Source organism: Salmo salar, chromosome ssa05, assembly GCF_905237065.1.
Source record: "Salmo salar chromosome ssa05, Ssal_v3.1, whole genome shotgun sequence".
In the NCBI taxonomy this organism is placed as follows: Eukaryota; Metazoa; Chordata; class Actinopteri; order Salmoniformes; family Salmonidae; genus Salmo; species Salmo salar.
In genome coordinates, this window is record NC_059446.1 from 882,936 (window position 1) to 907,136 (window position 24,201).

General features: G+C 45.9%; 1 protein-coding gene across 1 annotated transcript in view; it reads right to left on the reverse strand.

The window, feature by feature from the left end:
• LOC106604087 (plastin-3) overlaps window positions 1-23,921 on the reverse strand; it is a 58,664-nt gene extending 34,743 nt beyond the window's left edge. Inside the window, exons 1-8 of the mRNA XM_045717795.1 lie at window positions 23,739-23,921; window positions 14,484-14,589; window positions 10,118-10,269; window positions 4,542-4,671; window positions 3,274-3,409; window positions 2,798-2,879; window positions 710-875; window positions 130-272 (exon numbers count right to left, since the gene is read on the reverse strand). Of these exons, the coding sequence (XP_045573751.1) occupies window positions 130-272; window positions 710-875; window positions 2,798-2,879; window positions 3,274-3,409; window positions 4,542-4,671; window positions 10,118-10,269; window positions 14,484-14,544 (870 nt within the window). The 5' untranslated portion in view covers window positions 14,545-14,589; window positions 23,739-23,921. The remainder of the gene's footprint in view (window positions 1-129; window positions 273-709; window positions 876-2,797; window positions 2,880-3,273; window positions 3,410-4,541; window positions 4,672-10,117; window positions 10,270-14,483; window positions 14,590-23,738) is intronic.
• Window positions 23,922-24,201: the final 280 nt, after the last annotated feature.

Sequence of the window (24,201 nt, forward strand, 5' to 3'; positions counted from 1 at the left end):
AATGTACTGTTGAGAGGCTGCACTTCGGCTTGTAGCATTAAGCAGTAGGTTGGTGACTCAGATCATTTAATGATGTTGAACTTGGGTTAGGATTGTGTTTAGGAAAAGAGGATAAAGGTCAGAGGTTACCTTGATGTCAGAGGAGAGGTTGTTGATCTTGCTGAAGCCAGCATTCTCTAGGTGAAAGTTAGCCCAGCGGAGGAGAAGCTCTTCAGGAGACAGCTTCATCAAATCCTCCAGAGTCTCTCCCTCACGCAGCAACGCAGCTAGGGCTACACACACACACACACACACACACACACACACACACACACACACACACACACACACACACACACACACACACACACACACACACACACACACACACACACACACACACACACACACACACACACACACACACACACACACACACACACACACACACACACACACACACACACACACACACACACCATACACACACACACACACACACACAGTACACACACACGTTGTATACTCTGTGTGTGTGTATGTTTGTGTGTGTTTGTGTGTGTGTGTGTGTGTGTGTGTGTGTGTGTGTGTGTGTGTGTGTGTGTGTGTGTGTGTGTGTGTGTGTGTATGTGTGTGTGTGTGTGTGTGTGTGTGTGTGTGTGTGTGTGTGTGTGTGTGTGTATGTGTGTGTGTGTGTGTGTGTGTGTATGGTGTGTGTGTGTGTGTGTACCTTCGTTCCTACTGAGTTCTATATCAGCAAACAGCCCTATCTTGATGATCTGCCACAGCAGGCCCAGTACCAGATGGGGTTTCCCTTCTCTCAGATCCAGAGCTCCAATGTTCACTACATGGCAACCAATAGCAGAGGCAGAATTCAGAGCCAGGTTGAGATTCTCCTGTAGGGGAAAGGAGTGAGAGAGAGAGAGAGAGAGAGAGAGAGAGGTCATGAGCAGATTAATTGAAATCTTTTGCATGTTTTTACAACAAACAAAATAAGATAGATTTAGAATTGGATACATCATAACCTTCACTTCAAATCAAAACGCCAAACCTACAACCTGATTTTTGGACAAATTACCAGGAAGGATTCCTACAACCAAAGATTGTTATTCCCAACGACCAGCAAAAGAAACACAACAGAAACCTGAAAACACCATCCAACCTGGAACTGAATGAGTCATGTTTAGTCTGCAGCTACTTTTAAAGCCAAGAAGAAAAATGAATTACAAAATAATCCATTTTACTTTATAAGGACTGAATGCTAAGCTAAGGCTACCAAGCTTGCTAGGACAGAAAAGATACAGCTGCAATTAGCACTGAGGTGTGAAGTGAGAGGTGTCAAAGCCCTTGAGCCCAACAATGGCAGCAGAGTTTCCCTCCCTGCTCCATGGCTTCCCAGAGGTCCTCTCAATACCGTACCCCTTGGATGTAAAAAATGAGAAGCTCGGAAAGACTACAAAAAGAAGCTCCCCATAGACAATCCAGAGACATGTTTTGCTTCAAAAAATGGGAATGTAAGCAACTTAATCTTCCACACGGACCATCCCCTGGCATGGCACAGTGCTATATTAACACACTACCCTTCTGTTAGCGACGGGTGAAAACTCATAGACAACGAGGACTCTGAGTCAGCCAATGTCAACCTTTACAAGTCTGGAACGGTATTAGTGCAGCGCAACGTCAACAAAATCAAAGAGGAGAAGCTCTCTCTTGAGGAAGACTCCCCCGCCCCGAGCAAGTCAGACCAGACCTCTTCCTTAAACAACCCCCCCAGCGGAAAGTCAACCTCAGAGTACTACCCCCTCACTGAAATGAAGGATACATTCACCCAGCTGGAGGTAAGACAGGTGGAGCTGGAACAGCAGGTGATTACACTCCAGTCAGCACAGACCAAGACAACAGTCCAGCACAACAACACCCCCTTAACCAGACCCAGACCCAGACAACAGTCCAGCACAACAACACCCCCTTAACCAGACCCAGACAACAGTCCAGCACAACAACACCCCCTCAACCAGACCCAGACAACAGTCCAGCAAAACACCCTGGCCTTCTAGGCAGAGTTGCAAAGAAACAGCCATATCTCAGACTGGCCAATAAAAAGAAAAGATTAAGATGAGCAAAACAACACAGACACTGGACAGAGGAACTCTGCCTAGAAGGCCAGCATCCCGGAGTCGCCTCTTCACTGTTGACGTTGAGACTGGTGTTTTGCGGGAACTATTTAATGAAGCTGCCAGTTGAGGACTTGTGAGGCGTCTGTTTCTCAAACTAGACACTCTAATGTCCTTGTCCTCTTGCTCAGTTGTGCACCGGGGCCTCCCACTCCTCTTTCTATTCTGGTTAGAGCCAGTTTGCGCTGTTCTGTGAAGGGAGTAGTACACAGCGTTGTACAAATTCTTCAGTTTCTTGACAATTTCTCACATGGAATAGCCTTCATTTCTCAGAACAAGAATAGACTGACAAGTTTCAGAGGAAAGGTCTTTTGTTTCTGGCCATTTTGAGCCTGTAATCGAACCCACAAACGCTGATGCTCCAGATACTCAACTAATCTAAAGAAGGACTGTTTTATTGCTTCTTTAAACAGAACAACAGTTTTCAGCTGTGCTAACATAATTGCAAAAGGGTTTTCTAATGATCAATTAGCCTTTTAAAATGATAAACTTGGATTAGCTAACACAACGTGCCATTGGAACACAGGAGTGATGGTTGCTGATAATGGGGATCTGTACGCCAGTGTAGATATTCCATATTCCATCTGCTGTTTCCAGCTACAATAGTAATTTACAACATTAGCGTTTAGAGCTCTTGGACCCACCTGTATGGTGAAGGGAGTGAGCTTCTTCTTGTTGATGGTTCTCTCATCAATGGTGTCTGGCACTGACAGGTTGATCATTTTACTGCAGGACAACAGGAGAGACAGACAGGACAACAGGAGAGACAGACAGGACAACAGGAGAGACAGACAGGACAACAGGAGAGACAGACAGGACAACAGGAGAGACAGACAGGACAACAGGAGAACAGACAGGACAACAGGAGAGACAGACAGGACAACAGGAGAGACAGACAGGACAACAGGAGAGACATTGCAGTCAACTGGTAGGGATGGTGATGTGAGGCACTTAAACCTAATTGTTCCTGTAAGTCGCTCTGGATTAAGAGCGTCTGCTAAGACGACAGAAAAACAATGTGTGCGTGTTTGTGTGTGTGTGTGTGTGTGTGTGTGTGTGTGTGTGTGTGTGTGTGTGTGTGTGTGTGTGTGTGTGTGTGTGTGTGTGTGTGTGTTCTCACCAGAGGATGATGCCATCTCCTACAGCAGTGAACAAGCTGTTTGGGGTATTGGGGTTCATAGGCAGGACGTGTTTACAGTCAGGGTCCTTCTCCAGGGCTGCATTGATCCAGTTAACAAACGCGTACCGCTCCTCCTCTACAAGACAACCACACTGGGTTAATAACACACTGGGTTAATAACACACTGGGTTAATAACACACTTGGTTAATAACACAACCACACTGGGTTAATAACACACTGGGTTAATAACACACTGGGTTAATAACACACTGGGTTAATAACACAACCACACTGGGTTAATAACACACTGGGTTAATAACACACTGGGTTAATAACACACTTGGTTAATAACACAACCACACTGGGTTAATAACACACTGGGTTAATAACACACTGGGTTAATAACACACTGGGTTAATAACACAACCACACTGGGTTAATAACACACTGGGTTAATAACACACTGGGTTAATAACACACTGTGTTAATAACACAACCACACTGGGTTAATAACACACTGTGTTAATAACACACTGGGTTAATAACACAACCACACTGGGTTAATAACACACTGGGTTAATAACACACTGGGTTAATAACACAACCACACTGGGTTAATAACACACTGGGTTAATAACACACTGGGTTAATAACACACTGGGTTAATAACACAACCACACTGGGTTAATAACACACTGGGTTAATAACACACTGGGTTAATAACACAACCACACTGGGTTAATAACACACTGGGTTAATAACACACTGGGTTAATAACACACTGTGTTAATAACACACTGGGTTAATAACACAACCACACTGGGTTAATAACACACTGGGTTAATAACACACTGGGTTAATAACACAACCACACTGGGTTAATAACACACTGGGTTAATAACACACTGGGTTAATAACACACTGGGTTAATAACACACTGGGTTAATAACACAACCACACTGGGTTAATAACACACTGGGTTAATAACACACTGGGTTAATAACACACTGGGTTAATAACACACTGGGTTAATAACACAACCACACTGGGTTAATAACACACTGGGTTAATAACACACTGGGTTAATAACACAACCACACTGGGTTAATAACACACTGTGTTAATAACACACTGGGTTAATAACACAACCACACTGGGTTAATAACACACTGGGTTAATAACACACTGGGTTAATAACACACTGGGTTAATAACACACTGGGTTAATAACACACTGGGTTAATAACACACTCAGACGCTGGTGCTACCTGAGAATGAGTGTTGTGTTCCTTCACTAGACAGCTCACTGGTTCCTCCTATAGCCAGAATCCCCTCCTTCCTGTTGATGGCCTTTCTGAAGCTCTTAGCTATGTCATCACCCTTCAGCTCCTTGGCAATCTGTATAACACACGTTATACATGTCTCACATCTGATAGGACGACCTCACCATCAGACCATGAGCCAGTCTCACGTCTGATAGGACGACCTCACCATCAGACCATGAGCCAGTCTCACGTCGGATAGGACGACCTCACCATCAGACCATGAGCCTGTCTCACGTCTGATAGGACGACCTCAACATCAGACCATGAGCCTGTCTCACGTCTGATAGGATGACCTCACCATCAGACCATGAGCCTGTCTCACATCTGATAGGACGACCTCACCATCAGACCATGAGCCAGTCTCACGTCTGATAGGACGACCTCACCATCAGACCATGAGCCTGTCTCACGTCTGATAGGACGACCTCACCATCAGACCATGAGCCTGTCTCACGTCTGATAGGACGACCTCACCATCAGACCATGAGCCTGTCTCACGTCTGATAGGACGACCTCACCATCAGACCATGAGCCAGTCTCACGTCGGATAGGATGACCTCATCACCAGACCGAGCCAGTCTCACGTCTGATAGGACGACCTCGTCACATCACTGTGGTCACCCTTCACCCTCCCTTCACATTTCTGTGGTCCCCCCCTCTTCACATTTCTGTGGTCCTGCTCTTCACATTTCTGTGGTCCCCCTCTTCACATTTCTGTGGTCCCCCTCTTCACATTTCTGTGGTCCCCCTCTTCACATTTCTGTGGTCCCCCGCTTCACATTTCTGTGGTCCCCCTCTTCACATTTCTGTGGTCCCCCCCTTCACATTTCTGTGGTCACCCTCCCTTCACATTTCTGTGGTCACCCTCCCTTCACATTTCTGTCGTCACCCTCTCTTCACATTTCTGTGGTCCCCCTCTCTTCACATTTCTGTGGTCCCCCTCTCTTCACATTTCTGTGGTCACCCTCCCTTCACATTTCTGTCGTCACCCTCCCTTCACATTTCTGTCGTCACCCTCTCTTCACATTTCTGTGGTCCCCCCCTCTTCACATTTCTGTGGTCCCCCTCTTCACATTTCTGTGGTCCCCCTCTTCACATTTCTGTGGTCCCCCTCTTCACATTTCTGTGGTCCCCCTCTTCACATTTCTGTGGTGCCCCGCTTCACATTTCTGTGGTCCCCCTCTTCACATTTCTGTGGTCCCCCCTTCACATTTCTGTGGTCACCCTCCCTTCACATTTCTGTGGTCCCCCTCTCTTCACATTTCTGTCGTCACCCTCTCTTCACATTTCTGTGGTCCCCCTCTCTTCACATTTCTGTGGTCCCCCTCTCTTCACATTTCTGTGGTCACCCTCCCTTCACATTTCTGTCGTCACCCTCTCTTCACATTTCTGTGGTCCCCCCCTCTTCACATTTCTGTGGTCCCCCCTCTTCACATTTCTGTGGTCCCCCCCTCTTCACATTTCTGTGGTCCCCCCCTCTTCACATTTCTGTGGTCCCCCTCTTCACATTTCTGTGGTCCCCCTCTTCACATTTCTCACTGTCAATCGTGAATGATAATTCTTCCAGTTTTACAGTTGAAAAAGTCCATCTGCATACCAACCATTTGATTTAATCAGTTTGACGGGGATCTTCTTGAGTTATTCCGTGTATATTCACTTCTGTTATTTTCAATAAAATCATCAAGTATTTCAGCTATGATCTAATTGGTTTAAACTAGCACCATTCACCAGAGTAGCCTGTTCTCTACGAGTAGAACAGAGACCGAAGAATTCTGCACATGCACAGAGGCTTCAGGACCTAGCTGTCAGGGACAGGGGTCCAGAAAAGTTGGATCCGAAGCCACTCTGAAAAAACTAATGCAAATTCAAACAAATGACTATAAGTCCTTCCCATGAACCCTGGCTGCTTGTAACACTGACAGCCAGAAGTCGTTCCCATGAACCCTGGCTGCTTGTAACACTGACAGCCAGAAGTCGTTCCCATGAACCCTGGCTGCTTGAAACTAGAGGTCGACCGATTAATCGGAATGGCCGATTAATTAGGTCCGATTTCAAGTTTTCATAACAATCGGAAATCGGTATTTTTAGACGCCGATTTGGCCAAATTTGTAGTTTTTTTGTTTTTTACACCTTTATTTAACTCGGCAAGTCAGTTAAGAACACATTATTATTTTCAATGATGGCCGACCGGGGAACAGTGGGTTAACTGCCTTGTTCAGGGGCAGAACGACAGATTTTTACCTTGTCAGCTCGGGGATTCAATCTTGTAACCTTACGGTTCACTAGTCCAAAGCTCTAACCACCTGCTTTACATTGCACTCCACGAGGAGCCTGCCTGTTACGCGAATGCAGTAAGAAGCCAAGGTAAGTTGCTAGCTAGCATTAAACTTATCTTATAAAAAACAATCAATCAATCATAATCACTAGTTAACTACACATGGTTGATGATATTACTAGTTTAGCCTGTCCTGCATTGCATATAATCGATGTGGTGCGCGTTCGCGAAAAAGGACTGTCTTTGCTCCGACGTGTACCTAACCATAAACATCAATGCCTTTCTTCAAATCAATACACAGAAGTATATATTTTTAAACCTGCATATTTAGTTAAATGAAATCCAGGTTAGCAGGCAATATTAAAGTAGGGAAATTGTGTCACTTCTCTTGCGTTCATTGCACGCAGAGTCAGGGTAAATGCAACAGTTTGGGCCGCCTGGCTCGTTGCGAACTAATTTGCCAGAATTTTACGTAATTATGACATAACATTGAAGGTTGTGCAATGTAACAGCAATATTTAGACTTTGGGATGCCACCCGTTAGATAAAATACGGAACGGTTCCGTATTTCACTGAAATAATAAACATTTTGTTTTCGAAATGATAGTTTCCGGATTTGACCATATTAATGACCTAAGGCTCGTATTTCTGTGTGTTATTATGTTATAATTAAGTCTATGATTTGATAGAGCAGTCTGACTGAGCGGTGGTAGGCAGCAGCAGGCTCGTAAGCATTCATTCAAACAGCACTTTCGTGCGTTTTGCCAGCAGCTCTTCGCTGTGCTTCAAGCATTGCGCTGTTTACAACTTCAAGCCTATCAACTCCCAAGATTAGGCTGGTGTAACCGATGTGAAATGGCTAGCTAGTTAGCGGGGTGAGCGCTAATAGCGTTTCAAACGTCACTCGCTCTGAGACTTGGAGTAGTTGTTCCCCTTGCTCTGCATGGGTAATGCTGCTTCGAGGGTGGCTGTTGTCGATGTGTTCCTGGTTCGAGCCCAGGTAGGAGCGAGGAGAGGGACGGAAGCTATACTGTTACACTGGCAATACTAAAGTGCCTATAAGAACATCCAATAGTCAAAGGAATATGAAATACAAATCGTATAGAGAGAAATACTCCTATAATTCCTAGAATAACTACAACCTAAAACTTCTTACCTGGGAATATTGAAGACTCATGTTAAAAGGAACCACCAGCTTTCATATGTTCTCATGTTCTGAGCAAGGAACTTAAACGTTAGCTTTTTTACATGGGTCATATTACACTTTTACTTTCTTCTCCAACACTTTGTTTTTGCAATATTTAAACCAAATTGAACATGTTTCATTATTTATTTGAGGCTAAATTGATTTTATTGATGTATTATATTAAGTTAAAATAAGTGTTCATTCAGTATTGTTGTAATTGTCATTATTACAAATAAATAAAATAAAAATCGGCGTTGGTAATTGGTATCGGCGTTGAAAAATCATAATCGGTCGACCTCTACTTGAAACACTGACAGCCTATAAGACATGGCGTGTGTGTGTGTGTGTGTGTGTGTGTGTGTGTGTGTGTGTGTGTGTGTGTGTGTGTGTGTGTCTGTCTGTGTTTAGAGGTATTCATATTAAGTGGTACTGGGTGGTGTGATGTGAGGACTGTGTAGACTCAGTCCAAGATGGCAGCCTGCCAGACATCAGATCCTGACTCATCATGACCAACAGAATGGAAGCTGTTTAGTGACTCAACATGACCAACAGAATGGAAGCTGTTTAGTGACTCAACATGACCAACAGAATGGAAGCTGTTTAGTGACTCAACATGACCAACAGAATGGAAGCTGTTTAGTGACTCAACATGACCAACAGAATGGAAGCTGTTTAGTGACTCAACATGACCAACAGAATGGAAGCTGTTTAGTGACTCAACATGACCAACAGAATGGAAGCTGTTTAGTGACTCAACATGACCAACAGAATGGAAGCTGTTTAGTGACTCAACATGACCAACAGAATGGAAGCTGTTTAGTGACTCAACATGACCAACAGAATGGAAGCTGTTTAGTGACTCAACATGACCAACAGAATGGAAGCTGTTTAGTGACCCAACATGACCAACAGAATGGAAGCTGTTTAGTGACTCAACATGACCAACAGAATGGAAGCTGTTTAGTGACTCAACATGACCAACAGAATGGAAGCTGTTTAGTGACTCAACATGACCAACAGAATGGAAGCTGTTTAGTGACTCATCATGACCAACCGAATGGAAGCTGTTTAGTGACTCAACATGACCAACAGAATGGAAGCTGTTTAGTGACTCAACATGACCAACAGAATGGAAGCTGTTTAGTGACTCAACATGACCAACAGAATGGAAGCTGTTTAGTGACTCAACATGACCAACAGAATGGAAGCTGTTTAGTGACTCAACATGACCAACAGAATGGAAGCTGTTTAGTGACTCATCATGACCAACAGAATGGAAGCTGTTTAGTGACTCAACATGACCAACAGAATGGAAGCTGTTTAGTGACTCAACATGACCAACAGAATGGAAGCTGTTTAGTGACTCAACATGACCAACAGAATGGAAGCTGTTTAGTGACTCAACATGACCAACAGAATGGAAGCTGTTTAGTGACTCAACATGACCAACAGAATGGAAGCTGTTTAGTGACTCAACATGACCAACAGAATGGAAGCTGTTTAGTGACTCAACATGACCAACAGAATGGAAGCTGTTTAGTGACTCAACATGACCAACAGAATGGAAGCTGTTTAGTGACTCAACATGACCAACAGAATGGAAGCTGTTTAGTGACTCAACATGACCAACAGAATGGAAGCTGTTTAGTGACTCATCATGACCAACAGAATGGAAGCTGTTTAGTGACTCAACATGACCAACAGAATGGAAGCTGTTTAGTGACTCAACATGACCAACAGAATGGAAGCTGTTTAGTGACTCATCATGACCAACAGAATGGAAGCTGTTTAGTGACTCAACATGACCAACAGAATGGAAGCTGTTTAGTGACTCAACATGACCAACAGAATGGAAGCTGTTTAGTGACTCAACATGACCAACAGAATGGAAGCTGTTTAGTGACTCAACATGACCAACAGAATGGAAGCTGTTTAGTGTGCAGACTCAGAAACAACCTTTTACTAAGCCCTATGCAGACTTAGGGTCCCATCCATAAACAACCCCTAGCCCCTAGTGTGTGTGTGTGTGTGTGTGTGTGTGTGTGTGTTGGGACTCACCGAGAGGAACTCGTCGAAGCTGATCTGGTTGTCTTTGTTGCGGTCCAGTTTTTTAATGATCTCTCTGACCTTGTATCCCGGCAACGGTAGGTTAGCTTCTTTAAACAGCTCAGTCAGCTCCAAGTCACAGATAAAACCATTACTGTTAGTATCTGGAGAGAGAGAGGGGGAGGGGGAGAGAAGGGAGAGAGGAAGGGAGGGAGAGAGAGAGAGGGGGAGGGGGAGAGAAGGGGGAGAGAGGGAGAGAGAGGAGATAGGGAGGGAGAGATGGGGGAAGAGAGGGAGAGAGAGGAAATAGGAAGAGAGGGAGGGAGGGAGAGAGGGAGAGAGGGGGAAGAGAGGGAGGGAGGGAGAGAGGGGGGAGGGGGAGAGAAGGGAGAGAGAGGGAGGGACAGAGAGAGAGGGGGGAGGGGGGAGAGAAGGGGGAGAGAGGGAGAGAGAGGAGATAGGGAGGGAGAGATGGGGGAGAGAGGGAGAGAGGGGGAAGAGAGGGAGGGAGAGAGGGGGGAGAGAGGGAGAGAGAGAGAGGAGGGAGAGAGGGGATAGAGGGAGGGAAAGACAGGGGAGGAGAGAGAGGGAGAAAGGGAAGAGAGGGAGAGGTGTGGAGACAGAGAGAAAGCAATGAGCAGTTGTGTTGTTACATACAGTTGAAGTCGGAGGTTTACATAGACTTATGTTGGAGTCATTTAAACTCGTTTTTCAACCGCTCCACAAATTTCTTGTTAACAAACTAGTAATTGTTCCACCAATTGTTTACAGACAGATTATTTCACTTACAATTAACTGTGTCACAATTCCAGTGGGTCAGAAGTTTACATACACTAAGTTGACTGTGCCTTTAAACAGCTTGGAAAATTCCAGAAAATTATGTCATGGCTTTAGAAGCTTCTGATAGGCTAATTGACATCATTTGTGTCAATTAGAGGTGTACCTGTGGATGTATTTCAAGGCCTACCTTCAAACTCAGTGCCTCTTTGCCTGACATCATGGGAAAATCAAAATAAATCAGCCAAGACCTCAGAAAAGTACCACGTTCATCGTACAAACAATAGTACGCAAGTATAAACACCATGGGACCACGCAGCCGTCATACCGCTCAGGAAGGAGACGCGTTCTGTCTCCTAGAGACGAACATACTTTGGTGCAAAAAGTGCAAATCAATCCCAGAACAACAGCAAAGGACCTTGTGAAGATGCCGGAGGAAACGGGTACAAAAGTATCTATATCCACAGTTAAACGAGTCCTATATCGACATAACCTGAAAGGCCGCTCAGCAAGGAAGAAGCCACTGCTCCAAAACCGTCATGAAAAAGCCAGACTACGGTTTGTAACTGCACATGGGGACAAAGATCGTACCTTTTGGAGAAGTGTCTTCTGGTCTGATGAAACAAAAATAGAACTGTTTGGCCATAATGACCATCGTTATGTTTAGAGGAAAAACGGGGACGCTTGCAAGCCGAAGAACACCATCCCAACCGTGAAGCACGGGGGTGGCAGCATCATGTTGTGGGGGTGCTTTGCTGCAGGAGGGACTGGTGCACTTCACAAAATAGATGGCATCACGAGGAAAGAAACTTATGTGGATATATTGAAGAAACATCTCAAGACATCAGTCAGGAAGTTAAAGCTTAGTCGCAAATGTGTCTTCCAAATGGACAATGACCCCAAGCATATTTCCAAAGTTGTGGCAAAATGGCTTAAGGACAACAAAGTCAAGGTATTGGAGTGGCCATCACAAAGCCCTGACCTCAATCCCATAGACAATTTGTGGGCAGAACGCTCAAAGCGTGTGTGAGCAAGGAGGCCTACAAACCTGACTCAGTTACACCAGCTCTGTCAGGAGGAATGGGCCAAAATTCACCCAACTTATTGTGGGAAGCTTGCGGAAAGTTACCTGAAATGTTTGACCCAAGTTAAACAATTTAAAGGCAATTCTACCAAATACTAATTGAGTGTATGTAAACTTCTGACCCACTGGGAATGTGATGAAAGAAATAAAAGCTGAAATAAATCATTCTCTCTACTATTATTCTGACATTTCACATTCTTAAAATAAAGTGGTGATCCTAACTGACCTAAGACAGGGGATTTTTACTAGGATTAAATGTCAGGAATTGTGAAAAACTGAGTTTAAATGTATTTGGCTGAGGTGTATGTAAACTTCTGACTTCAACTGTATATAACATTGTGATTTGACAATCTTGTGATTTACTACAATCACTGACTGGATCACTTGCAGGCTGTTTCTACGAGGAAAACACCTCACACTGAATACACTGTATATGCACATATACATTATACATACACATCTAAATGAGTGGATTGAGCTATTTCAGCCACACCCGTTGTTGACAGGTGTATAAAACCGAACACACAGCCATGCAAACATTGGCAGTAGAATCCATTACTGTTATTTTTAATCCCAGGCCCCGTCCCCTCAGCAGGCCTTTTGGTAGGCCGTCACTGTAAATAAGAATTTGTTCTTAACCGACTTGCCTAGTTAAATAAATGTTAAATACATTTTTTAAAAATTATGTGTAGCCTTTTCCAATTTTCATTTAGATTTAAGGTTAACCACATTACAATGTTTTTGAGATACAAAGACGACATTATATATGAAAAAGGTATGTGGACACCCCTTCAAATTAGTGGGTTCGGCTATTTCTGCCACACCCGTTGCTGACAGGTGTATAAAATCGAGCACACAGCCATGCAATCTCCATAGACAAACATTGGCAGTAGAATGGCCTTACTGAAGAGCTCCGTGACTTCAACGTAGCACCGTCGTTGGATGCCACCTTTGCAACAAGTCAGTTCGTAAAATGTCTTCCCTACTAGAGCTGTCCCAGTCAACTATAAGGGCTGTTATTGTAAAGTAGAAACGTCTAGGAGCAACAACGGCTCAGCCGTAAAGTGGTAGGCCACACAAGCTCACAGAACGGGACCGGCGAGTGCTGAAGCAGAACGGGACCGGCGAGTGCTGAAGCAGAACGGGACCGGCGAATGCTGAAGCGCATAGCGCATAAAAAACATCTGTCCTCGGTTGCAACTCACTACAGAGTTACAAACTGCCTCTGGAAGCAACGTCAGCACAGGAGCTGTTCGTCGGGAGCTTCATGAAATGGGTTTCCATGGCCGAGCAGCTGCACACAAGCCTAAGATCACCATGCGCAATGCCAAGCGTTGGGTGGAGTGGTGTAAAGCTCGCCGCCATTGGACTCTGGAGCAGCGGAAACTTGTTCTCTGGAGTGATGAATCACGCTTCACCATCTGACAGTCTGACAGATGAATCTGGGTTTAGCGGATGCCCCAATGCATAGTGCATAGTGACAACTGTAAAGTTTGGTGGAGGAGGAATAATGGTCTGGGGCTGTTTTTCATGGTTCGGGCCCCTTAGTTCCAGTGAAGGGAAATCTTAATGCTACAGCATACAATGACATTCTAGACAATTCTGTGATTCCAACTTTGTGGCAACAGTTTGGGGAAGGCCCTTTCCTGTTTCAGCATGACAATGCCCCGTGTACAAAGCGAGGTCCATACAGAAATGGTTTATCGAGATCAGTGTGGAAGAACTTGACTGGCCTGGACAGAGCCCTGACCTCAACACCATCAAACACCTTTGGGATGAATTGGAACGTCGACTGCGAGCCAGGACTAATCGCCCAACATCAGCACCCGACCTCATTAATGGTCTTCTGGCTGAATGGAAGCAAGTCCCCGCAGCAATGTTCCAACATCTAGTGGAAAGCCTTCCCAGAAGAGTGGAGGCTGTTATAGCAGCAAAGGGGGGGACCAACTCCATATTAATGACTTCCCAGAAGAGTGGAGGCTGTTATAGCAGCAAAGGGGGGACCAACTCCATATTAATGACTTCCCAGAAGAGTGGAGGCTGTTATAGCAGCAAAGGGGGGACCAACTCCATATTAATGACTTCCCTGAAGAGTGGAGGCTGTTATAGCAGTAAAGGGGGGACCAACTCCATATTAATGACTTCCCAGAAGAGTGGAGGCTGTTATAGCAGCAAAGGGGGGACCAACTCCATATTAATGACTTCCCTGAAGAGTGGAGGCTGTTATAGCAGTAAAGGGGGGACCAACTCCATATTAATGACTTCTCAGAAGAGTGGAGGCTGTTATAGCAGCAAAGGGGGGGGGACCAACTCCATATTAATGACTTCCCTGAAGAGTGGAGGCTGTTATAGCAGCAAAGGGGGGACCAACTCCATATTAATGACTTCCCTGAAGAGTGGAGGCTGTTATAGCAGCAAAGGGGGGACCAACTCCATATTAAAGCCCAAGATTTTGGAATGAGATGTTCGATGAACAGGTGTCCACATACTTTTGGTCATGTAGTGTATTGCACTCACCAACTTTCTGGAAGGCCTCTCTGAGCTCCTCCATCTCATCTTTAGTTATCTTTCCCGCCATCTTTAGTTTCTACCAGAGAAACACTATCTCCTCTGATCACTGAGTCTGGAGAGCAGGAGAGATGGAGAGAGAAAATGAGAGGAGAGGAGGGTAAGAGAGAGTGGGGGGAGAGAGAGGAAAGGAGAGAGAGTGTACAACGTTAAACACCAAATAACGCATGCAGAGCTGAATTAGGCCGATACCTGCTAATTATCAAAATCCAGAAAAGAGACGTTAAATTCTACAACCATCTAAAAGAAAGCGATTCCCAAACCTTCCATAACAAAGCCATCACCTACAGAGAGATGAACCTGGAGAAGAGTCCCCTAAGCAAGCTGGTCCTGGGGCTCTGTTCACAAACACAAACAGACCCCACAGAGCCCCAGGACAGCAACACAATTAGACCCAACCAAATCATGAGAAAACAAAAAGATAATTACTTGACACATTGGAAAGAATTTACAAAAAAAACAGAGCAAACTAGAATGTTATTTGGCCCTAAACAGAGAGGACACAGCGGCAGAATACCTGACCACTGTGACTGAGCCAAACTTAAGGAAAGCTTTGACTAGGTACAGACTCAGTGAGCGTAGCCTTGCTATTGAGAAAGGTCGCCGTAGGCAGACCTGGCTCTCAAGAGATGACAGGCTATGTGCAACACTGCCCACAAAATGAGGTGGAAACTGAGCTGCACTTCCTAACCTCCTGCCAAATGTATGACCATATTAGAGACACATATTTCCCTCAGATTACACAGATCCACAAAGAATTATAAAACAAATTCACTTTTGATAAACTCCCAGATCTACTGGGTGAAATAGCACAGTGTTCCATCACAGCAGCAAGATGTGTGACCTGTTGCCACAAGAAAAGGTCAACCAGTGAAGAACAAACACCATTGTAAATACAACCTATATTTATGTTTATTTATTTCCCCTTTTGTACTTTAACTATTTGCACATCATTACAACACTGTATATATACAGTATATAATTACATTTGAAATGTCTTTATTCTTTTGGAACTTTTGTGAGCATAATGTTTACTTTTGTGAGTGTAATGTTTACTAAATTTGTGTACAGAATATGAGAGGACATTTTTGTGTGTATAGAAATGTTCAGGGATCTTTCATTTCAGCTCATAAAACACTTTACATGTTGCCTTTATATTTCTGTTCAGCGTAGAATCATACGCAAAACTGGACAGTATTTGTTTTTTGGGAACATATCTTTTGTGATGTTCCCCACAATCACCAGACTGCTCCCACAACCTAATGAAACATTCTGGGAACCTTTAAAGAACAGATTAAACGTGTAGGAACGTTCTTGCAACATCAGGGAAATGTTTTGAACGTGTTATGAGAACCCTTTGCCACTACCTAACAAATGTTCTGGGAACTTGCTGGGAAAACAACATTACTTGTAGATTGTGTTATTACATTACCTGGAAACTTAATGAGAACGTTTGGGGAGTGTTCTGTGGTGATCGTTACAGAAGTTGTACACAACATTTTAATCGATTTTAGGAGAACATTCCAAGGATATTTAATAAAAAAATATATATATATTTTTATATAAATATTTTGTAATCAAAAACATTCTCTGAATGATGCTATCGTCCTAATGTTAAATAAAAAAAACCCTAACTAGAATTGAATGGGAATGTTAGATAACGTTCTGGGAATGTTCCCGGTTTGCTGGGATATCTCTGACTGTTCCTTCACTCGATGACATCATACTGAGACAGGAAGTCAGAGTGGATGATGACGTCATACTGAGACAGGAAGTCAGAGTGGATGATGACATCATACTGAGACAGGAGGTCAGAGTGGATGATGACATCATACTGAGACAGGAGGTCAGAGTGGATGATGACATCATACTGAGACAGGAGGTCAGAGTGGATGATGACATCTTACTGAGACAGGAAGTTAGAGTGGATGATGACATCATACTGAGACAGGAGGTCAGAGTGGATGATGACATCATACTGAGACAGGAGGTCAGAGTGGATGATGACATCATACTGAGACAGGAGGTCAGAGTGGATGATGACATCATACTGAGACAGGAAGTTAGCTGGGATATCTCTGACTCTGAGACAGAAGTCTGCTTGGATGACCTGTGGTTTAAGGTGTAGTGGCTAGGAAATAGGGTGTAGTGGCTAGGAAATAGGATGTAGTGGCTAGGAAATAGGGTGTAGTGGCTAGGAAATAGGGTGTAGTGGCTAGGAAATAGGGTGTAGTGGCTAGGAAATAGGGTGTAGTGCCTATATTGTAGGAGTTAGGGGTTGATTTGGGTTTGTTTCAGAGCTCAGGGCTGTGCTGGGTGAGATGTAGACATTCCTGGGTCTCGGGTTACAAACCAAAACACCAGATCACCTGCAGAATCAGCCATCAGAGGGGGGTAGCAGAACAGCAGAACAGCCATCAGAGGGGGGTAGGGGGCTACAGCAGAACAGCCATCAGAGGGGGGTAGGGGACTACAGCAGAACAGCCATCAGAGGGGGGGTAGGGGGCTACAGCAGAACAGCCATCAGAGGGGGGTAGCAGAACAGCAGAACACCCATCAGAGGGGGGGTAGGGGGCTACAGCAGAACAGCCATCAGAGGGGGGGTAGCAGAACAGCAGAACAGCCATCAGAGGGGGTAGCAGAACAGCAGAACAGCCATCAGAGGGGGGTAGCAGAACAGCAGAACAGCCATCAGAGGGGGGTAGCAGAACAGCAGAACAGCCATCAGAGGGGGTAGCAGAACAGCAGAACAGCCATCAGAGGGGGGTAGGGGACTACAGCAGAACAGCCATCAGAGGGGGGGTAGAGGGCTACAGCAGAACAGCCATCAGAGGGGGGTAGCAGAACAGCAGAACAGCCAGCAGAGGGGGGTAGGGGACTACAGCAGAACAGCCATCAGAGGGGGGTAGCAGAACAGCAGAACAGCCATCAGAGGGGGGTGGGGACTACAGCAGAACAGCCATCAGAGGGGGGGTAGGGGGCTACAGCAGAACAGCCATCAGAGGGGGGGTACGGGACTACAGCAGAACAGCCATCAGAGGGGGGTAGGGGGCTACAGCAGAACAGCCATCAGTGGGGGGTAGCAGAACAGCAGAACAGCCATCAGAGGGGGGGTAGGGGACTACAGCAGAACAGCCATCAGAGGGGGGTAGGGTGCTACAGCAGAACAGCCATCAGAGGGGGGTAGGGGGCTACAGCAGAACAGCCATCAGAGGGGGGTAGGGGGACTACAGCAGAACAGCCATCAGAGGGGGGTAGAGGGCTACAGCAGAACAGCCATCAGAGGGGGGTAAACTCTACAATTCACTTGAAAAGAAAAGGAACCATGGGAAATATGCAAATTTGGCATCACAGCATGCAGTGTTAAAACTACAAACAAAATGACTTCCTGTACAGTGTATTTGTTTAACACTAATAGGAGTTAACTCTAGATCAAAACTAGTGTTGCACTGTATTAGTGTTACCTGAACTAAAAAAAATATTGTTGGCCCAAAGTTTAATTCAGTCAATTTAAAATGAAGTGTTTTCTAAACTTGTCTTATAGGTTCCTTCAACTATAAATTATTATTTGGGCATCTTAACAAAAAAATACTGTGCGACTGGTGTTACGAGGCGCTTTTAACATCCAATGTTTTCAACATATTTGATACACGTGATTATATTTTGCATGTTCAACTATACAGTAATAAAAACTGAAAAACAGCTTCTATCTCCAGACCATCAGACTGATAAACAGCTTCTATCTCCAGGCCATCAGACTGATAAACAGCTTCTATCTCCAGACTGTTAAACAGCTTCTATCTCCAGACCATCAGACTGATAAACAGCTTCTATCTCCAGACCATCAGACTGATAAACAGCTTCTATCTCCAGACCATCAGACTGGTAAACAGCTTCTATCTCCAGGCCATCAGACTGTTAAACAGCTTCTATCTCCAGACCATCAGACTGATAAACAGCTTCTATCTCCAGGCCATCAGACTGATAAACAGCTTCTATCTCCAGACTGATAAACAGCTTCTATCTCCAGACCATCAGACTGATAAACAGCGTTTATCTCCAGACTGTTAAACAGCTTCTATCTCCAGGCCATCAGACTGATAAACAGCTTCTATCTCCAGACTGTTAAACAGCTTCTATCTCCAGACCATCAGACTGATAAACAGCTTCTATCTCCAGACCATCAGACTGATAAACAGCTTCTATCTCCAGACCATCAGACTGGTAAACAGCTTCTATCTCCAGGCCATCAGACTGTTAAACAGCTTCTATCTCCAGACCATCAGACTGATAAACAGCTTCTATCTCCAGGCCATCAGACTGATAAACAGCTTCTATCTCCAGACTGATAAACAGCTTCTATCTCCAGACCATCAGACTGATAAACAGCGTTTATCTCCAGACTGTTAAACAGCTTCTATCTCCAGGCCATCAGACTGATAAACAGCTTCTATCTCCAGACTGTTAAACAGCTTCTATCTCCAGGCCATCAGACTGATAAACAGCTTCTATCTCCAGGCCATCAGACTGTTAAACAGCTTCTATCTCCAGGCCATCAGACTGTTAAACAGCTTCTATCTCCAGGCCATCAGACTGGTAAACAGCTTCTATCTCCAGGCCGTCAGACTGTTAAACAGCTTCTATCTCCAGACCATCAGACTGATAAACAGCTTCTATCTCCAGACCATCAGACTGTTAAACAGCTTCTATCTCCAGGCCATCAGACTGATAAACAGCTTCTATCTCCAGGCCATCAGACTGTTAAACAGCTTCTATCTCCAGGCCATCAGACTGATAAACAGCCATCACTAACACAGAGAGGTTGCTGCCAACATACTGACTAGAAATCACTGGCCACTTTAATAAATGGAACACTAGTCACTTTAATAATATTTATCATGCATTACTCATCTCATATGTATACTATCTACTGCATCTTTAAACTATGTCACTCCGACATTTTTATTTAACTAGGCAAGTGAATTAAGAACAAATTCTTATTTTACAATGACGGTCTACAGTGGGTTAACTGCCTTGTTCAGGGGAACAGTGGGTTAACTGCCTTGTTCAGGGGAACAGTGGGTTAACTGCCTTGTTCAGGGGAACAGTGGGTTAACTGCCTTGTTCAGGGGAACAGTGGGTTAACTGCCTTGTTCAGGGGAACAGTGGGTTAACTGCCTTGTTCAGGGGAACAGTGGGTTAACTGCCTTGTTCAGGGGAACAGTGGGTTAACTGCCTTGTTCAGGGGAGCAGTGGGTTAACTGCCTTGTTCAGGGGAACAGTGGGTTAACTGCCTTGTTCAGGGGAACAGTGGGTTAACTGCCTTGTTCAGGGGAACAGTGGGTTAACTGCCTTGCTCAGGGGGACAGTGGGTTAACTGCCTTGTTCAGGGGAACAGTGGGTTAACTGCCTTGCTCAGGGGAGCAGTGGGTTAACTGCCTTGTTCAGGGGAACAGTGGGTTAACTGCCTTGTTCAGGGGAACAGTGGGTTAACTGCCTTGTTCAGGGGAACAGTGGGTTAACTGCCTTGTTCAGGGGAACAGTGGGTTAACTGCCTTGTTCAGGGGAACAGTGGGGGAACAGTGGGTTAACTGCCTTGTTCAGGGGAACAGTGGGTTAACTGCCTTGTTCAGGGGAACAGTTGGTTAACTGCCTTGTTCAGGGGAACAGTGGGTTAACTGCCTTGTTCAGGGGAACAGTGGGTTAACTGCCTTGTTCAGGGGAACAGTGGGTTAACTGCCTTGTTCAGGGGAACAGTGGGTTAACTGCCTTGTTCAGGGGAACAGTGGGTTAACTGCCTTGTTCAGGGGAGCAGTGGGTTAACTGCCTTGCTCAGGGGAGCAGTGGGTTAACTGCCTTGTTCAGGGGAGCAGTGGGTTAACTGCCTTGCTCAGGGGAGCAGTGGGTTAACTGCCTTGTTCAGGGGAACAGTGGGTTAACTGCCTTGTTCAGGGGAACAGTGGGTTAACTGCCTCGTTCAGGGGAACAGTGGGTTAACTGCCTTGCTCAGGGGAACAGTGGGTTAACTGCCTTGCTCAGGGGAACAGTGGGTTAACTGCCTTGTTCAGGGGAACAGTGGGTTAACTGCCTTGCTCAGGGGAACAGTGGGTTAACTGCCTTGTTCAGGGGAACAGTGGGTTAACTGCCTTGTTCAGGGGAACAGTGGGGTTAACTGCCTTGTTCAGGGGAACAGTGGGTTAACTGCCTTGTTCAGGGGAACAGTGGGTTAACTGCCTTGCTCAGGGGAACAGTGGGTTAACTGCCTTGCTCAGGGGCAGAACGACGGATGTTTACCTCGTCAGCTCGCAAATTAAAAAAAACTAGAAAATGGTGCCGTTTGCTTAATATAAGGAATTTTTATTATTTATACTTTTACTTTTGATACTTCAGTATATTTAAAACCAAATACTTTTAGACTTTCACTTTTACTTGAGTAATTTTCTATTAAGGTATTTTTACTTTAACTCAAGTACCACAGTTGGGTACTTTTTCCACCACTGGTCCCGAGTTCGCGCCAGGTATGGGCTGAATCGGGGGGGAAGTGATACTCGCTAAGCAAGTAGCGTGACATCCTTTAAACTAGCATGCTACCAGATAACAATAGACTTCCAGTCATTATGAAATTACCTCTAAATTCCTTCAAACTGGACACAGAGACATACAAATTGTATCCACAAGTCCATTTGACTCTGGCGAATTAGATAAAGGGACTCATTGCCAAAATCCTGAAGTATCCCTTTAAACACTGAAAAATGTGTAAAACTGTGTAGACTGGCAGCAGTCCAACATCCCCCTAGAACATAAAGTTCTCTGGGAGAAGGGTTACGGTTAGGGATCTGTCCTTGGTTCTGCTGACTCACCGGCCCGTCTGTTTCAGGAGCAGCACTAGCTGTAGTAACAGGACTCACCGTCTGTTTCAGGAGCAGCACTAGCTGTAGTAACAGGACTCACCGGGCTGTCTGTTTCAGGAGCAGCACTAGCTGTAGTAACAGGACTCACCTGGCTGTCTGTTTCAGGAGCAGCACTAGCTGTAGTAACAGGACTCACCTGGCTGTCTGTTTCAGGAGCAGCACTAGCTGTAGTAACAGGACTCACCTGGCTGTCTGTTTCAGGAGCAGCACTAGCTGTAGTAACAGGACTCACCGGGCTGTCTGTTTCAGGAGCAGCACTAGCTGTAGTAACAGGACTCACCTGGCTGTCTGTTTCAGGAGCAGCACTAGCTGTAGTAACAGGACTCACCGGGCTGTCTGTTTCAGGAGCAGCACTAGCTGTAGTAACAGGACTCACCTGGCTGTCTGTTTCAGGAGCAGCACTAGCTGTAGTAACAGGCTGGATCCTTTAGAGGGAACACACCCACACACCCACAGACACACCCACACACCCACAGACACACCCACACACCCACAGACACACCCACACACCCACAGACACACCCACACCCACCCACAGACACACAGCCACACACACACCGACACTCACACACACACACACACACACACTCACACTGCCACACCCACAGACACACACACACCCACACACACACTCACACAACCACACCCACAGACACACACACACCCACACACACACTCACACAACCACACCCACAGACACACACACACACAGACACACACACCGACACTCACACCCACCCACATACACAGCCACACACACAGACACACACACCCACAGACACACACACACTCACACAGCCACACAGCCACACAGCCACACACACCCAGACACACACTCCCACCGACACACTCAAGTTGCAGCCAGAAGAGGTTGTGTTGCATCACAACCAAATTCAGGCAGATGCACCTTTTTACTCAAGAATGTTTTTATTTCATATGATTGTGTTTTTCTTTTCATGTTTTTCTTTTCATGTAATGTGTAAGTGATGTATAATAGTAAAGCATCTCATGAATGAATTACCAGGGAGATGCCCCTGCTCTGAAAGGTGCAAAATGACTTTAATTTGTCCAGAGAAATACATTTAGCTCTAGGCTGCGTCTCATTGATCACTGCTTTCCAAACTGGGAATGTTTTGGCGTTAGGCTATACTTCACTAACCAGGAAAGAATGGACAATGGGCACGAATGATACAAATAAAACAGAGAGAGAGAGAACGAGAGCGAGCGAGAGAGTGAGACAGAGAGAGAGAGAGCCAGACAGACAGACAGACAGAGAGCCAGACAGACAGACAGACAGACAGCCAGCCAGCCAGCCAGCCAGCCAGCCAGCCAGCCAGCCAGCCAGACAGACAGACAGACAGACAGACAGACAGACAGACAGACAGACAGACAGACAGACAGACAGACAGACAGACAGACAGACAGAGAGAGAGAGAGAGAGAGAGAGAGAGAGAGCGAGTGAGTGAGCAGACAGAGACAGAGTAAGGGAGCATATGACTGTTCCTCATGGCAGAGCATCCACAGACAATACGTCATTCATTCCCCACATTGTCATTGACCACGTGCTGTCCTCCCTGTCTGTCCTATAGAGGGATCACAGCCTTCTCTCCTTCTGAAGGCTAAAATACAGACCGACTTTTCTCCTTCTGTAGGCTAAAATACAGACCGATATGCTTCTCTCCTTCTGTAGGCTAAAATACAGACTGATATGCTTCTCTCCTTCTGTAGGCTAAAATACAGACTGATATGCTTCTCTCCTTCTGTAGGCTAAAATACAGACCGACTTCTCTCCTTCTGTAGGCTAAAATACAGACCGACTTCTCTCCTTCTGTAGGCTAAAATACAGACCGATATGCTTCTCTCCTTCTGTAGGCTAAAATACAGACCGATAGCTTCTCTCCTTCTGTAGGCTAAAATACAGACAGATATGCTTCTCTCCTTCTGTAGGCTAAAATACAGACAGATATACTGCCTGCCGAGCAACTGAACATCTGCTGTTACGGCTGTTATGTCTAATGTAATGTTGTGTATCATCTAGCCCTTTGTTAGTGAAACCACACACGGTGTTATGATGGGATATAAGAACCGTGCAAGGACAAGCCACTTAGTTCCATGGGAAAATATCCCAGGATTAAGGAAGCAGGAAGGAACAATTCTTTCTACTGGACGGTACAACTGTGTCCACAACATGTTAACACACTCATTTTTAATAACCGAACCACCACGCCTAACGCAACATTAGTGAGTTGGATAGATCCTTCAGTCGATAGAATAGAATAAATCAGTCACTTACTTTCTCTCCACCAACGTGTGAATCCCGCTGCCTGTCGTCCTGCGCTGCTGCCTGTTGCCCTGCGCTGCTGCCTGTTGCCCTGCGCTGCTGCCTGTTGCCCTGCGTCGCTGCCTGTTGCCCTGCGCTGCAATCACATCACTGGTCCCACTCCCTGCTCCCGGCCCGCCCGCTCCCCGCTCCCAGCCCGCCCACTCCCCGCTCCCGGCCCGCCCACTCCCTTCTCCCGGCCCGCCCACTCCCTGCTCCCGGCCCGCCCGCTCCCAGCCCGCCCACTCCCCGCTCCCGGCCCGCCCACTCCCCGCTCCCGGCCCGCCCACTCCCAGCCCGCCCACTCCCTGCTCCCGGCCCGCCCACTCCCAGCCCGCCCACTCCCTGCCACCGGCCCGCCCACTCCCTGCTCCCGGCCCGCCCACTCCCTGCTCCCGGCCCGCCCACCGCTGCCACTGGCCCGCCCACTCCCTGC